At 34.5% G+C, this 17,729-nt stretch overlaps 1 protein-coding gene across 1 annotated transcript in view; it reads right to left on the bottom strand.

Moving 5' to 3' along the window:
- Positions 1-8,958: 8,958 nt before the first annotated feature.
- DBX2 (developing brain homeobox 2) overlaps positions 8,959-17,729 on the bottom strand; it is a 47,922-nt gene continuing 39,151 nt past the window's right edge. Inside the window, exon 4 of the mRNA XM_077167957.1 lies at positions 8,959-9,593. Within this exon, the coding sequence (XP_077024072.1) occupies positions 9,279-9,593 (315 nt within the window). The 3' untranslated portion in view covers positions 8,959-9,278. The remainder of the gene's footprint in view (positions 9,594-17,729) is intronic.

Genomic DNA, 17,729 nt, shown 5'->3' on the forward strand with positions numbered 1-17,729 from the left:
GGGACAGATAGAAGAGATAAAGAGACAGTAGGTGACTGAATAGATAAGACTAGAAAATCCATTATATTAGGAGAGAAATGGATGGAGGAGTCAAGCTAAGTCCCAAATTGCTGAATTTAACTACCAGTTATTTTATTTTGCTATTTACTGGAAGAAGAAATACTGGCAAAATCGATTGAAGTGAGAGAGACCTCAATTGACTGTGAGGTTTAAGTGGGACATTATAGTTGAGATGTGTGTATGTTTTCTCATCTAAAAAAATAATATGGGTGACAAGGGTGCCAAGTCCATTCAATGGGAAAAGAATAACCTCTTCAACAAATGGTGCTAGGAAAACTGGATCTCTGTTTGCTAAAAAAAAAAAAAAAAAAAAAAAAAAGGTTGGGAGGACCCCTACCTCATACCATATAAATCAACTCAAACTCAAAATGGATCAAAGACCTAAACATAAGAAGTAGAACTATCAAACTCCTAGAAGAAAATACAGGGAAGTGTCTTCAGAACACTTTGTTAGACAATGGTTTCTTAGATGGGCCGGTTTGAAACTGTTGTATACACCAGAAAAGCCACATTCTTCAAATCCATTCTTGTGGGTGCATTATCTGTTGTGGGCGGGACCTTTTGATTAGGTTGTTTCCATGGAGATGTGACCTACCCAATTCAAGGTGGGTCTTAATCCTTTCCTGGAGGCCTTTTTGAAAGAGAGCCCTGAGATGTTTAGCGGGAGAAAAGAAACACCCAGATGCATTTTGGAGAGAGCTGATACAGAGTCCAGAGAGGGGGAGAAAGAGAGACACCCCAGAGATGTTACACAGAACGGTCAGAGAGGTATCCCTGGAGGACCAAGCAAGGATCCACAGAAGCTCATAGAGAAAGCCACTAGAATCAGAAGCTGAGAGCGATGCAACCTGGGAGTGAAGGACCAGCAGATGCCAGCCACATGCCTTCTCAGGTGACAACGGAACCCAAATGGCATTGGCCTTTCCTCAGAAAAGGTATCTCACTCTTAATGCTTTGATTTGGACATTTTCATAGTAATTTTGTAACCTAATAAATCCCCTTTATAAAAGCCAGTCCATTTCTGGTATATTGCATTCTGGCAGCTTTAGCAAACTGAAACATTAGACTTTACACCCGAAGCACAAACAACAAATTAAAAATAGATAAATGGTACCTCATCAAAATTGAAAACTTTTGTGCATCAAAGGACTTTATCATGAAAATAAAATAACAACTTACACAATGGATAAAATATTTGGAAACCATATATCTTTTAAAGGTTTAACATCCAGAACATATATAAAGAAACCCTTCAACTTAACAACAGAAAGGCAAACAACCCAATTAAAAAATGGTCAAAAGACTTGAACAGATATCTCTCCAAAGAAGATATACAAATGGGCAGAAGGCACATAAAAAGATGCTCAACATCATTAGCTAACAGGGAAATGCAAATCAAAAGCACAATGAGATACCATTTCACACCCATGAGAATGGTTGCTATTTAAAAAAAAACAGAATATAATGTGTTGGAGAGGATGTGGAGAAATAGGAACATTCTTTCATTGTTAGTGAGAATATAAAATGGTGCAGCTTCTATGGAACACATTTGAGCTGTCCCTCAGAAAGCTAAGTATAGAATTGCCATATGATACTTCAATCCCACATCTAGGTATATATCCAAAAGAACTGAAAGCAGGGACTCTAAAAGATAGTAGCATACCAATGTTCATAGTGGCATTATTCACAATTGCCAAAATATGGGAACAGTCCAAGTGTCCATCAACCAGTGGATGGATAAATAAAATGTGGTATATACATATAATGGAAATTTATTCAGCTGTAAAAAGGAATAAAGTCCTGATACATGCAGCGATGTGAATGAACCTTAAGGACATCATGTTAAGTAAAATAAATCAGACATGAAAGGACAGATGTTGCATGACGTCACTGATTTGAAACAATTAGAATAAGCAAACTCATAGAATCTGAATCTAGAATATAGGTTACCAGAGGATGGGATGGGAACAGGAATGGGAAATTAAAGCTTAAAATGTACAGGTTTCCTATCTGAAATGAGGGAAATGTTTTGATAATGAATGATGGTGATGGTAGCACAACATTGTAAATCCAATTAACAATGTGGAATTGTATATCTGTATGTGATTAAAAGGGGGAATGTTAGATTGTATATAAGGTAATAGAATTAAAAATTTTAAATGGAACCACACTACACAAACTGTGAACCCTAAGTTAAACCATGGACTTCAATTAATAGCACAATTATAAAGGTGTTCTGTCATCAGTGGTAACAATTGTTTCACCCCAATGCAAGTTGTTGGTGGTGAGGTGGTATATGGGAATCCTATATTTTCTGCATGATCGTTCTGTAAAATCACAACTTCTCTAATAAAGAAAGAGAAATGAGTTGGCCATAAAATGTAAGAATATGGGTTTGTAGTAGATTATTTGGAAAATAGAAAACATGGAAAATAAAAGCAATCATCTTTAATCCCATTACCCAGAGATAGCCACAGTTAATTTATGTATGTATAGTGTTTTCTCTAGACTTACACACACACATACACACACACACACACAATTTGGCTATTAATATGCTGATTTGTAATCTGCTTTTCTCCATAACAATGAGTCATGGCCATTTTTACAAATCATCTTACTTCTACAACATAATATTCAATGGCTGCATAAGATTTCATGATATGAATTGGTTAAAATTTATTTAAACTTATCCCTTATTGTTATCCAAAAGCTATGATGAACATTTTCATATATAAAACTGCAGACTTTTGATTATTTCCTTAAGATAAATTCCAGTAAGTGCAATTGTCTAGTCAAAGGGTATTCTCATTTAACAAATTGTTGATGTATGTTTCTAAATTGCCCTCCCAGAAAGTTTTTAATAACTTACATTCCCATAGAGTGTTTGAGAATACACTTGAGTTGATCTTTGATCCTGGACTCAGCACTAGCCATAATCTACCCCATCCTCAAAATAGTGTTGTAAAAATATTATTGGACACTCCTGTCAACATCCCTATTTTCTTAACCACGATATATACCAAGCTCAACCTGTCTTTTGATTACCAGCTTGTTGTGTCTCTGAGAAATGAATGCCATGCTAATTTGTCTTTATTCAAAATTTCAAAGACGTTCCCACATGGATTCCAGATGTTGACTATTTAATGCAAGAAGGTGTTTCCTCATTATACAAATATCATATGTGTCTTAAATATCGGCATTGTTTAGTTTATGAATCATTTAAAATAACTACATCACAAAAAACAGTGATTCACGTGTAAGCCATAAATTAAACAATGCCAATTTTTGATGTGCACCATATTTGTATAATAAAGAAACACCTTCTGGGATTAAATGGTCAACATCTGGAATCCATATGAGAGCTTTAAAAAATTAGTGTTGCATTTTCTTAAAATTTCTCAGTGTAGAAATCCAAAGTGGAGGGTTTTTGTTTTTCCAGAACTGTCCCTGCGTCAGATAGTTTTGCAAGTAGTACATCATTTGCTGTGGTGTAAAAATTTAAGCCAAATCAATGTAAATTAAATTCCATTACATGGACTGCCAAGGGAGACTAAATAATTCATTTTTGTCTATTCTAGACTTTTGCTTCAATATTGTAGACTATTGTTATTTAGCATTTGGTCAAAATGGAATTAACAGATTATCATTAATTAGGTGTACATTATGAATTATTTATATCACTGAATTTTATTCAAACTTACCACAACCGATTTTTTGGCTTTTTTGATTAACACTTGATAGTTCTTCTCTGGGTTCAAATTGCATTAAGTATTTCCCAGCTCCCTTTTGCCTCTGAATGATCTGATCCCAAAAGACTATCTTATCATTTCTGTTGTTTAAGCAACTTTGTTGCTGAGCTAGGGGCTTCTAGACTAAATAGGTAAATCAACCTTATTACCTCAGCCTTCAAGGGAATGATAGATGCTAGATCCATATTGGCTTGCTTGACTCCTGCCTACTTTGTAGACAATACTAGGCAGCTGAAATAGCTGAACTAATTAATCAGTCTTACTGTACAGAGCACTTAGAGAAAGGTAGATTATTACACTACTTAGTAGATTCCCTGATGGCCATGTAGTGAAAGTTTGAGTATGCTCCCTTGTATTGTTGAATGGTATGTGAGTATGTTTTGATAAGCTTCATGGTAACTATTTTCGAAGATACCCTCCACTTTGTATGTCTGATACTCCATGATATTCAATATGGCTGAAATTACAACCCGCAATTTCCCCAATTTTCCTTTTAAGTCTTATGTCTGATGAGACCTAATTTAATAATAGGCATTGGATTATTTTTCTGAACAATATTCTATGGTATAGGTGCCCATGATCATTCTTTACATCCCCTGCCACCCTCTGGTCCCTATCCCTTGATCCACTTCCAGAAGTACAGGAGTTATAAGGGAATATTACACAGCCATCATAAATATGTTCAAATCATTTTTAATGACATGGGAAAATATTCTCTGTATAAATTTGAGTAAAATAGCAGGATAAACTGGATATACACTATGATCCAAATTTGTTCAAACATACTCTTCTTACACATGCATACAGATTGTAGTGGTTTGAAGCTGTTCTGTACTCCAGTAAAACATGTTCTTAAATCTAGCCCATTCCTGTGAATGCAAACCCACTGTAAGTAGGGCTTTTGATAAGACTTCTTCAGTAAAGGTTTGACCTACCCCACCTCATTCAGGATGAGTATTAACCTTATTATGTAGTCCTTTATAAATGGAATGGAGAGAGAGAGAGACAGAGAGAGAGAAAGAGAAGGAGGGAGAGGGAGACATGCAGCAAGATGAAATCTGAAAGAGAAGGAATTGACCAGCAGATGCTGCCATGTGCCTTGTGATATAACAGAGAAGCTAAGGATTACTGGCAGCCAGTCTTCAGGAAGAAAGCATCACCTTGGTGATGCCTTGCTTTGGACATTTTCACGGCCTCAAAATTGCAAGCTAATAAATTCCCATCGTTTAAGCCAACCCATTTTACAATATTCATTTGGAGCAGCCTAGAAAATTAAAACACACACTAAAATGTTTGGAGTTTTTTCACAAAAGAAGCTAAGTTGGCTATACCTAAATAGTATAATTAGCAAGAATTTTTATTATTATCTATATTTTCAAGAATTTTTTTTGTATAACAAGTATGTATTACTTTTGTCATCAAAATAATAATGTAATGGAACCCAACTAACAGCTGGAAGCTAAGAGCCACCTTTTGGGGCTAATACTAAGTTGTTAGGATAGTTGCTTACTTCGGAAATAGTTTGCTAATAATGATAGAATTAACTCTGCAATTTTGCCCCTATACATTCAAGAATACTTCAGTCATTCTGATTTTCTCCTATTTGCATTATTTTTATTTTCTCTTTCCAACCCCCATAGGTTTAGGTTAATTAAAGCCTGCATGGGTAGAAAGAAAAAAAAAAAACAGAAAATAGAGTATTTAAGGAACAAAAGGAAGCTACTGAATACTGCCTTTAAACTGACTCCCCTTGGAAGCACTGTGGTTTGAATGGAGGAGGGATGTCATGCCAAGCAGCTTGTATTTCTCTGCATAATGGGGGCATTTATAATGCTCCCATTGAAAATGGAGAGATAGGGTTTTTGGAAGATTTCAAAAGATTATTTTTTGCCCTAAATTCATTGGATCCAGTCAAAGCAGCATGGAATATTTCAAAAGTTGTTTGGGAATAAGGCTAAATTAGAAGCTCCTTAAGGGCAAGAAGTATGCTCTCCCTCACATACAGCCTAAGTACAATGACACACATTGTTCCTAATAAGTATTGAAATACATGAAGAAAAAGGTTTTGTGGATATGAGATAATTGCAGATAAAATATATAATAGTCTTATCAAAACTGTCAAATAGTTTTGTTATATCTAAAGGCCAAATGAGCTTGATGAAATCATTGGTCATAAAGGATTGGGGTATGGAATACATTGAGGAGTGTGTAGCCTCTTTTAAAGAGATACATCAGAAAAGGGGATATGATGGGGGACCTAGAAAGGATGTATAATAAGTACAATTTAATTATGATTTTATCTTTGAAAAGTGAAATAAAAATCTGTATGGCAATGATTCTCAGAGGTGTAGTTGGTGGGAGATGTTGCAGGAGAGTGTATGAAGTACATTCCAAATCTGAGCACATAAAAAAACTGTTTGTAAAAGATGGCATTTTCACATATATGGATTTTTAAAGTTTGAGAAATACTGGATTAAACTAGGTTTTTCATAAAACCACCTTATTACTAAGAAAATAAAGCTATCTATTTCACATCAATGAGAATGGATTTCACTGTTTCCAGTTCCAGTGATCATAGCTAAACTTTGCTTATATACTTCCAATCCTAAATATTTATCTTTGTAAAAGCTTAGGGAATGATGCTCATCATGTATTCCTTCTCATATGCTTAAGATGTTTGGCAATTTCTTTTTAAAAAATTTAAAATTCTTCTGCCTCCAGGCTTCTAATATTCCAGTGCCTATTAACATCATTTGTAGGGAAAGCACACAACAGCTATACAAATATGTGATGTCAAGAAGAAAAGTAGTCTAGATAACAAAGAAAAGATACAAGTAAGTACAGTGAGGCCAGAATGATGATTAATCAAGTAGAAGTTGAGAGAAAGGAGATGCCTTGAATTGAGGATAATGGGACTCAGCAGTTTCCTCCAACGAGTTGGGTAAGTAAAGGCAGAGTACAGGCAAAAGACGCAGGTGTGTGTACCAGGTGTATGGTTTCTGTGTATTTCCTAAATACCACTAATATATTCATCCAAGCTGTACCTTTTCTAAGCCTTAACACATTACAAAGTGAAAGCCCATTAAAATATTCATTTGTGTATTCATATATCAGTCCAACCTTGCAGAGAACAGTCAGAGGAATGGCCTCTGCTGTTTTTTGGGCCTCTCTGGTAAAACCTTTGGGGAAGATCACTTAAGACCTAATTAGCCCACTTCAAAAACCTGGGCAAGCACACGGCCATGACATAGGTTTCTCTCATTCGACTTGAAGTTACTTTAAAGAAAGACTGAGTGTAGATAAACATTTTATAATTTTTGGCAGTGAATGACAAATAAAATACACCTCCATGTCACACTTAAACATTCCTGTAAAACTATCCTGTATAGAGGCTTCATGGCAGAAGGTTTTTGCAATCCTTTGCTCTTCCTAAACCTCAAAGTCTAATAGAAAAGAGAATACTGAAGTGAAAACCATTCACGAAGTAAAAGAGACTTGGAAAATACAATGCATTTCTGATAATCTTTAATAAATCTCACTGCGATCCCCCAAATATCTCATACAACATATCCCATAGTTGGGTGAATACAATTCTACAATGGTATGCACTCCCACATGGCTTGAAAGATTACAAGATTTGACTTGACTTCCAAGGGCCACATACCACTTAAAACCTCATGACCTTGGTCAATCACCCAAACCATACTCTGCCTCAGTTCCCCTGTGTCTGGGTAGTAGGAGTCATGACAGTAATAGTGCCCAACTTACAGGGTTATTATCATGAGGATTAAATAAGTTTCTGCCCTGAAAGTTTAGTACAATCCCTACCACATGGAAAGCACCCGATACCAGGAAATAGGCATTAATATTATATAAAGAAAAGAAACCATATCTTAAGTCATTTTAAGACAGTTTTAAAATTTAAATTGTTGTCAGCAGATCCCCTCCCTCATCCCCCACAAAGAGGCACTGACATAAGCCTCTGCAATGACTTTTAAATAAAAGACCTTGTGATAAAGACACGGCTACCATACACCAACTCAAATTCCATTCATATAAAATAATTTCCTGGTGTTGATATAAATTGTTATCTTCTGAAATATTCTTTTCTAAACACTAAACCATCAAAATCTATAGCTAACAAGGTAAGCAAATTAGAAGTCACAATCCTTATTAGCTAACAAAATGGCACATAATGAATGTTTGATCATTTTTCTTGTCCACAGATTAATAATAACCTAATTCAAAACTGCATCTTTCCCTTTTCTGCTCCATTTCCTTCAAAGTGAAACAATTTCTTCTTGGACTTAGAATAAAAATTTCTGCATTAACTGAGCAAATCATTACCAGAAATGCAATTTTATAATACTATTTTAGGGTAGTCAAAAAACATAAAACATCTGCGTAGTGTGTGTTAACATATAAAAATAACCTAATATATATATATATATAGTATGCCATCTAATTGGAAAATTGAATTTATAACCAGAAGTACAAACAGAAATCAATATAGATTCCATCATTTTTCTGTTTTGAAGTTAAGTTGGGAGTATTTTATGAAATGTGACACGAGAGCTTACTGTGGTCTAGGCCACAGGTCACAGTCTGCTTAGCACAGATGTTTTATTTTGCCAATACAGCATATTTTAAACAATATTCAACTCCAAGATTTTTAGGTGGGCCAGGACCTCTATTACCTAATAGGTCCTTAAGAACATTTTATTTTGCAAACTCTGGTCCAGGGGTATCCTTTCAGAAAAGAAAGGCAAGACAGTCATTAGTTAAGAAGGTATCTCACTCACTGATGAAATGACAAAGTGTAGGAAATTAAGGATACTATTAGTTACACTCAGATATTCTTCTACTTTGCTAATTGGATTAGTTTTTAATATACTTTCAGTGTATGTTTATAACAGTGGCTTATTTGATTAGAATTACTGAGTTATTAAAATTTATTTACTGCTAGATACCAAAAGAAATCAGAAAATACAGAATTTTAAAAAATATGTGTGGTATAAAAGCTTGGGGTAAAGTCCAAATTTTACATTATTTTCAAAAAATTAATACCGTTCAGTCAATGGTTTATTTTTCTTCATATAAAAGGAGATTAATTTGTTTCAATGTAATATTTAAAGAGCAACTAGTTTCTACCATGGTATTTTAATGAATATTTATATATATATACACACACAGAGACACATGCATATATACACATAATACTCATAGCAGAGACTGAGCCAACTATTGCTCTCACTCTTTTCAGTTCCATCACACTTCTGGGAGAATCTATCTCACTTACAAATTATACCTGGGCCTACAGTGAAAAGCATGAAGAGAAGAGCGGATTTCCTAAAGCATTAGTTCATACATCATTCCAAAGGTGTTAGAGATTTTAGCTAGCAGGCTTTAGAGTCCAAATGTTATTACTGAAATGTTCTTTTAAAATGACATGAGCACTGCTTCCATTCACACAGTTGCAGTAACTACACCCTTGTCTCCAGCTTCTTCTTCAGAACACAAATACAAGGCTTCTGGGGGTGGTACCCCGGAGCTTTCCTGGATTAGTCTTTCTGAAGGCTCTGGAGAATTCTCCCTCCATCTTGGACTTGAGTGCTGTTGGGAGACTTCCCATATTGAAGGACATGGAGAAGAGAAAGCCAGAGCAGATCTTGACAGGGGATCCTCTTGGAGGCCTACGTCTTGGATACACCTGTTGGAAAGCACTTCCTTTTCTTTGGAATTTCGCCATTTCATCCTTCTGTTCTGAAACCAAATTTTCACCTATTGATAAAATAAGTGGACAAAATGAACACTTATTCCAGATTATTTCATATCAGCATTTTAAATTGTAATTTCTCCTATTATTCCTTCTAGAGAACACTGTTATTAGCGCCAACTTGAAAAAGCCCTTGTGGCTTTTCATATGGACTCCTTCAAAAATATCTGAGAAGTTACTTTATTATAATATTTCCATTGAAATTATTAAATCAAACAGGCATGGTAAATTGGTTTCATCCTGTAAACTTGATATCTTTCACAACTTGTTTAACTTTCCTAGATATTTTAAAACATCATTTAGCTTGCCCTAAATTATTTGTGCAAAGGAAATATATATTGGCTAGCAAGAGCATCTGAGTGTTTATGATGTGGCAGGCAATCATATATATATATACGTCATATATATATATGACAATACTACATCGTCTTAGTTAACCTACCCCTACTGTAAGTCTTAAAATTGGGTAGAGTCTAATGCTAGTGGTCAGTAAGAGAGTGGGGAATAGGATGTTTGGTATTCTGTTGACTTCTTATTTCTTTTTCCTGGAGTAATACAAATGCTCTAAGAAATGATCATGGTAATGAATATACAACTATGTGATGATAATGTGAGCCACTGATTGTACACCAAGTATGGAATGTCTGTATGTTAAGAATGTTTGTGTTTGCATGTTGCTTTGCTTTGCCAATAAAAATATATATAAAAAAAAAAAAATTCAGGGCAGGCAACAGTGGCTCAGTGGCAGAGTTCTTGCCTGCCATGCTGGATACCCGGGTTTGTTTCCTAGAGCCTGCCCATGCCAAAAAAAAAAAAAAAATTGAGTAGAGTCTAACACTAATGGTCAATAACAGTGGGGTATAGGATATTTGATTTTCTTTTTTTTTTAATTTCTTTTTCCTGGAGTAATGCATATATATGTTCTAAAAATGATCATGGTGATGAATGCACAACTATGTGATAATATTGTGAACCACTGAATGTATACTTTGAATGGATTGTACAGACTGTGAATATACCTCAATAAAATTACATTAAAAAAGTAAAACCAGAAGATGCACGCATAGTAACAAAAACAACAAAAATAATTAGGAATAAATTTGACCAAGGATTTAAAGGACTTGTACATGGAAACTGTAAAACATTGCTAAAATAAATCTAAGAAGACAGAAATAAATGCAAAGACATTCCATGTTTATGTATTGGAAGATTTAATATTATTGAAATATCAATTCTAACCAAAGCAATTTACAGATTCAGTGCAATCCCAATCAAAATTCCAAGTCTTCTTTGCAGAAATGGATAATGGAAGGTAAAAATTATCTGAATGGCCAAAACCATCTTGAAAAAGAAGACAAAGTTGGAGGACTCACAATTCCTGATTTAAAACTTACTGCAAAACCACAGTAATCCAAAATATAGTACTATCACAAGGACAGACATACAGACCAATGAAATTAAATTGGTAGTTCAGAAATGAACCTGTACATCTATGGCCAATTGAGTTTTGACAAGACTGCCAAGTCTACTCAATGTGGAAAGAATATTCTCTTCAACAAATGCTGTTGGGAAAAGCTGATATCTATATTCAAAAGAATGAAGGTAGACCCCTTCCTCACACCATATCTCAAAATGAATCAAAGACCTAAATATAAAAATCAAAACTAAAAACTTCTAAAAGAAAACACAGAGAAGCATCTTCAGGGCCTTGTGCTAGGCAGTAGTTTCTAAGACACTTTACACCAGAAGTATGAACAACAATAGAAAAAATAGATAAATAAGGTTTTAATCAAAATTAAAAACCTTTGTACATCTATGACTTTATCAAAAAAGTAAAAAGATAACCTAATAAATGGGAGAAAATATTTGGAAACCACATCTGATAAAAGTTAATTAACCAGAATACATAAAGATATCCTACAACACAACCAAAACAGACAATCCAGTTAAAAATGAACAAAAGACTTGAGTAGACATTTCTCCAAAGAAGATATACAAATGAACAAAAAGCACATAGAGAGATGCTCAACATCATTAGCCATTACGGAAATGCAAGTACAATGAGATATTAGGATGGCTACTAGTCAAAAAATTGGAAAATAACAAATGTTGGATAGGATGAGAAATAGTAAAACTCATTCCTTTTTGATGGGAATGTAAAATGGTGCAATCTGTGGAAAGCAGTTTGAGGTTCCTCAGAAAGTTAAGTACATACAGAATTACTGTATGACCTGGAAATCCCACTTAATGGTATATACCCCACCAAATTAAGCAGGGACTCAAACAGATATTTTCACACTGATGTTCATAGTGGCACAATTGCTAAAAGATGGAAGCAATTCAAGGGTCCATCAACAGATGAAAGGATAAAAAAAAATGGTGCATATGCACATATACACATATACGCACACACCATGGAATACTATTCAGCTGTATAAAAAGACTGTTCTGATAAAAGAGACAACAAGGATGAACCTTGAAGGCATCATGCTGAGTGAAATAAGCCAGATACAAAATATCTCACTTTTATGAAATAATTATAAAAATTAAATTCATAGTCACAAACTAGAATACAGGTTACCAGAGGCCAGGTTGAGTTAGAAATGGGGAGCTGATGCTTAATTGTTACAGGATTTTGGTTTTGGGTGATATATAAGAGATCATCTTTATAGTCTTGGGGATATTAGTGTTTTCTTAAGTATGACAAAAACACTGAGATCAAGACCATGTGACCACATAAAAATAAAAAAATTTTCTACAGTTAAAGACCCCATAAACGTATTAAAAATCTACAAACTTGGAGAGGATTTTTCCGACATCTGCAATAGGAAAATGTAAAAAGCTATAATAGCCCACATATTTTGATTAAGAGCTAAAATAATTGCTATGCTGACCAAAAGACAGTGTGATAAAAAAAACAGTTCTACCATGGGAAGGCCCATTCACAAACAATAAATGTCCATGAAAACAATTAAAAGACCCTAAAGTTCAGGCAGTTAGGAAAATTCAAATAATAAAACATAATAAATATCATTGTGAATATAATTGACCATATTTTAAGAATGATAAATAGTACAGAGTTTGCAAAAAGGAATTGTTTGTTAGTAAAAGTGACAATGGTTGGTATAATTCACTACTTAATTTGATACAATATAGCATTTGGAAAGGAATTTTAAAATCTATAACAATTTAAAATGTACATAAAGTTCAATGCATAAATCCCACTTCTAGCTCCTTACCTTATCAAAATATTCTAAAAGTCCATGTGTAAAATGAGTAACAATAGTGTAAAATAGAAGTAACTTAAACTTGAGGATAGCTAAATGAATTATGATACATCTAAGTCATGATTTATTATAAGGCACTTGCTAAAAAGAGTGGGGTTAATCTGGATGTACTGGCATCAAAACATGGGCATGAAATTTTGAGTGAAAGAAAAAGAAAGCAAAGTGAAAAACACAGGCGTTGTTAGAAGCACTGTTCATAACAGCCCACTGAAAGTAATCCAAATACCCATCTTCAGTAGAATGGATACAATATGGCATATGATGTAATAGAAGACTATTTAGCAACAATGAGTAAGAATGAGCTATTTCTATACACAACAACTTAAATGATCACAAAAATAAATGATCACAAATATAAGCCAAAAAAAGGCCATTTACAAAAGAATATGTACTAATTATTCTATTTATGTGAAGTGTAAACACTGGCAAATTAATCTATACTGCTCAAAGTCAGGAAAGTAGGTACCTTTGGAAGAAGTGAGCAGTGATTGGGAGGGTGAATGCAGGGGATTTTAGGCTTGGTGATAATGTGCCACTTCTTGATCTGCGTGCTAGTTATACAGTGATTTGTACCGCATTTCAGAAAAATGTCAAAATATATGTACAGTGGAGCCAGCTCATGCTTCTTGATGGCTCCTTGGTCTCATTTCACAGATAAAACTAAACTGAGGGAATTTGTCACCACTAAACCGGCCCTACAAGAGATACTAAAAACAGTTCTGCAGGTTGAAAGAAAGGACAATAGACAAGAGATTAAAGACATAGGAAGAAATAAAGATCTCCAGAGAGTGTAATGACATAGGTTGATAAAAATTTCAGTGCTATTACATTTTTGGTTTTAACTCTACTTTTCACTTCTTATAGGATCTAAAAGGGAAACGCATAAAATATAATAATGAATCGGTGATTTTGGACTCATAACATATAACAGGTAAATAAAAGTGGAGGGCACAGAGGAGTATAGAAATCTAGCTCACGTATACTATTGAAGCTATGTTGGCATCAAAGCAAACAAGAACTTTACAGATCTAGGAAATTAAATTTAAGCCCCATGGTAACTACAAAGAAAATATAATAAAATATGCAAGCTCACACATGTGATTCTGCCAAACATTCAAGAAAGAATTACTACCAACCCTCCTCATACTCTTCAAAACAATTGAGGAGGAGGGAAAGCTACCTAACTCATTCTATGAAGCCAACATCAGCCTACCAAAGCCAGACAAAGATATTACAAGAAAACTACAGACCAATCTCTCTAATGAACATAGAAGCAAAAATCCTCAACAAAATTCTTGCAAATCGAATCCAGCAGCACATTAAAAGAATTATACACCATGATCAAGTAGGATTCATTCCAGGTATGGAAGGACGGTTCAACAAAGAAAATCAATTAATGTAATACACAATATCAACAAATCAAAGCAGAAAAACCACATGATCAGTTTCCTAGATGTTACACCCAAAGCACAAGCATTGAAGAAAGAAAGAAAGGAAGGAATGGGAACTCCTCAAAATTAAACACTTTTGTGAATCAAAGAACTTTGTCAAGAAAGTAAAAAGACAGCCTACGCAATGGGAGACAATATTTGGAAATGATATATCAGATAAAGGTCTAGTATCCAAAATATATAAACAGATTTGTTCAACTCAATAACAAAAAGACAGACAACCCAATTACAAAATGCGCAAAAGACATGAACAGACACTTCTCAGAAGAGGAAATGCAAGGCACATGAACAGATGCTCAACTTCCCTGGCTATTAGAGAAATGCAAATCAAAACCACAATGAAATATCATCTCACACCCACCAGAATGGCCATTATCAATAAAACAGAAAACAAGTGCTGGAGAGGATATGGAGAAAGAGGCACACTTATCCACTGTTGGTGGGAATGTCAAATGGTACAACTGCGGTGGAAGGCAGTTTGGCAGTTCCTCAGGAAGCTAAGTATAGAATTGCCATATGACCCGGCAATACCACTGCTAGGTATCTACTCAGAGGACATGAGGGCAAGGACACCAATGGACATTTGCACACCAATGTTTATAGCAGCATTATTTACAATTACCAAGAGATGGAAACAGCACAAATGTCCATCAACAGATGAATGGCTAAACAAGCTGTAGTATATACACATGATGGAATATTATGCAGCTGTAAGGCAGAATAAAGTTATGAAGTATGTAACAATATGGATGGACCTTCTGCTGAGTGAGATTAGCCAGAAACTAAAGGACAAATACTGTATGGTCTCACTGATATGAACTGACATTAGTGAATGAACTTGGAGAATTTCAGTTGGTAACAGAGATCATCAGGAGATAGAAATAGGGTAAGATATTGGGTAACTGGAGCTGAAGGGATACAGATTGTGCAAAAGGACTGATTGTAAAAATTCAGAAATGGATAGCACAATATTAACTTACTGTAATACAACGTTAGAATACTGGATGAAGCTAAATGTGAGAATGATAGAGGGAGGATGCCTGGGGGCACAAATGAAATCAGAAGAAAAGATAGACAATAAAGATTGAGATGGTATAATCTAGGAATACCTAGAGTGTATAATGATAGTGACTAAATGTATAAATTCTTATGTTTTTGCATGAGGAAGAACAAAGGAATGTCAATACTGCAGGGTGTTGAAAATAGATGGTATTTAATATTTTGCAACTTCGACCTATGTGTGAGACTAAAGCAAAAAAAATGTTTATTTGGTACAAAATTCATATTTTGATTAGTGCATTTCCTAATATAACTTTTGTAGATAGCTTAATTGAACACCATAGTACTTGGAACCATGAGTAGGGCATGAGAGTTTGTAGGTTTGTCCAGAGTGATGCCCCAATAAATCCCAGAGTGATTTGAACAGTGAATAAAAAAGTATTTGAAAAGTCCCCTTGGGGGAACAGTGAGAAAGGGGGGAAATTCAAGTTCCCCAAGTGGAGAATTCTTGATATTCTCACAAGCAGTGGGGACAACCAAAGCAATAGGCTGAGCCCCCAATCTTGGGGTTTGTTCATATGAAACTTTACACTGCAAATGATAGGCTAAGCCTACTTAAAATTAAGCCTACGAGTCACCCCAAGAGAACCTCTTCTGTTGCTCTAATGTGGCCTCTCTCTCAGGCAACACAACAAGCAAACTCACTGCCCTCCCCTTCTCCACGTGGGACATGACTCCCAAGGGTGTGGACCTTTCTGGCAACATGGGACAGAAATTCTAGAATGAGCTAGGACTCAGCATCAAGGGACTGAGAAAACCTTCTCGATCAAAAGGCGGAAGAGCAAAATGAGATAAAATAAAGTGTTAATGGCTGAGAGATTCCAAATAGAGTTGAGAGGTTATCCTGGAGGTTATTCTTATGCAGTAAATAGATAATACCTTTTTAGTTAAGGCATAACAGAGAGGCTGGAGGGAACTGCCTGAAAATGTAGAGCTGTGCTCCAATAGCCATGTTTCTTAAAGATGATTGTATAATTATAGCTTTCACAATGTGACTGCATGATTGTGAAAACATTGTGTCTAATGTTCCCTTTATCTACCTTATCGACAGACTAGTAAAATACATGTATTAAAAATAAATAAATAGTAGGGGGAACAAACGTTAAAATAAATTTAGTAGATTGAAATGCTAGTGATCAATTGAAAAGGAGGGGTAAGGGTTATGGTATGTATGAATTTTTTTGTTTTCTTTTTATTTCTTTTTCTGAATTGATGCAAATGTTCTAAGAAATGATCATGATGATGACTATCCAACTATGTGATGATATTGTGAGTTACTGATTATATAACAAGAATGGAAAGCTCATATGGTAAAAATATTTGTATTTGTATGTGGTTATGTTTCATAAATAAATAAAATTTAAAAACCTAAAAAAAAAAAAGAGATCACTTATTTGGTAAACTTAAATTGAATAATTAATGAACTGTCACATTTAAAAGATATATATATGCAAGCTCATAAGGCCAGAAATTATAGTACAGGATGCCAGAGGTGGGGGGTAGGGTGAATAGGGAGCTCATTCATAATATATATTGTGTTTCTTTTGGGGAGATAGGAAAGCTTTAGCAATTGAAAGTGGTGAGAGTACTATAATACTGTGAATGTGTTTAATCCCATTGAATGATATGCTTAGCAGTGCTTGAGATGGGAAAGTTTATATTGTATATATGTTCCCATAGCTTAAAAAAAGGAAAAAGAGCAAATAAAGAGACAGTGACAATTAAATGCAGTACCAGATACTGGATGGGATTTAGCAAGGGAAAAGAAAAGGCCCAAAGAGATACTACTGGGACATAGGAAAAACATTGGAAAATAGACTGTAAACTTTGTATCAATGTTAAATTTCTTGAACTTTATAATTCCACTTAAGATCATCAAATCAGTAAATACCCTGTTCTAAGAAATGTTTATGGCAATATTACGTGTTCATGGAACATGATGCAAACAACTTACATGTAAATGCTCAAAAATGGATAGATAAGACAGTACAACAAATATTTCAAAACGTTAACGTTGGTGGATTTGGGTATTTGGGAAGACAGGAGTATGTTGAAGCTCTCTATGTGGGGACTGTATTATTTTTATAATTGTCCTGAAGTTTGAAAGTTTTTTTTTAAAAGTGCAAGGTATGTGTTCCCCTGCCCAAATAGCAAAACACAAAAATAAAAATCAAAAGAGCTGCTAATAGTTAGTAAATTTGGGTATCTGGATGGAGTTTATATTGGAGTCCTGTATGTTGTTTCTGTATAGTTTTTGCAATTTTCTTCTAAGTTTGAGTATTTAAAAATAAAAAGTTAATGCAGGTATATACATATGATGCAATAGGTATATATATATATATAC

This window comes from Tamandua tetradactyla, chromosome 7 (assembly GCF_023851605.1).
Source record: "Tamandua tetradactyla isolate mTamTet1 chromosome 7, mTamTet1.pri, whole genome shotgun sequence".
Lineage (NCBI taxonomy): Eukaryota > Metazoa > Chordata > Mammalia > Pilosa > Myrmecophagidae > Tamandua > Tamandua tetradactyla.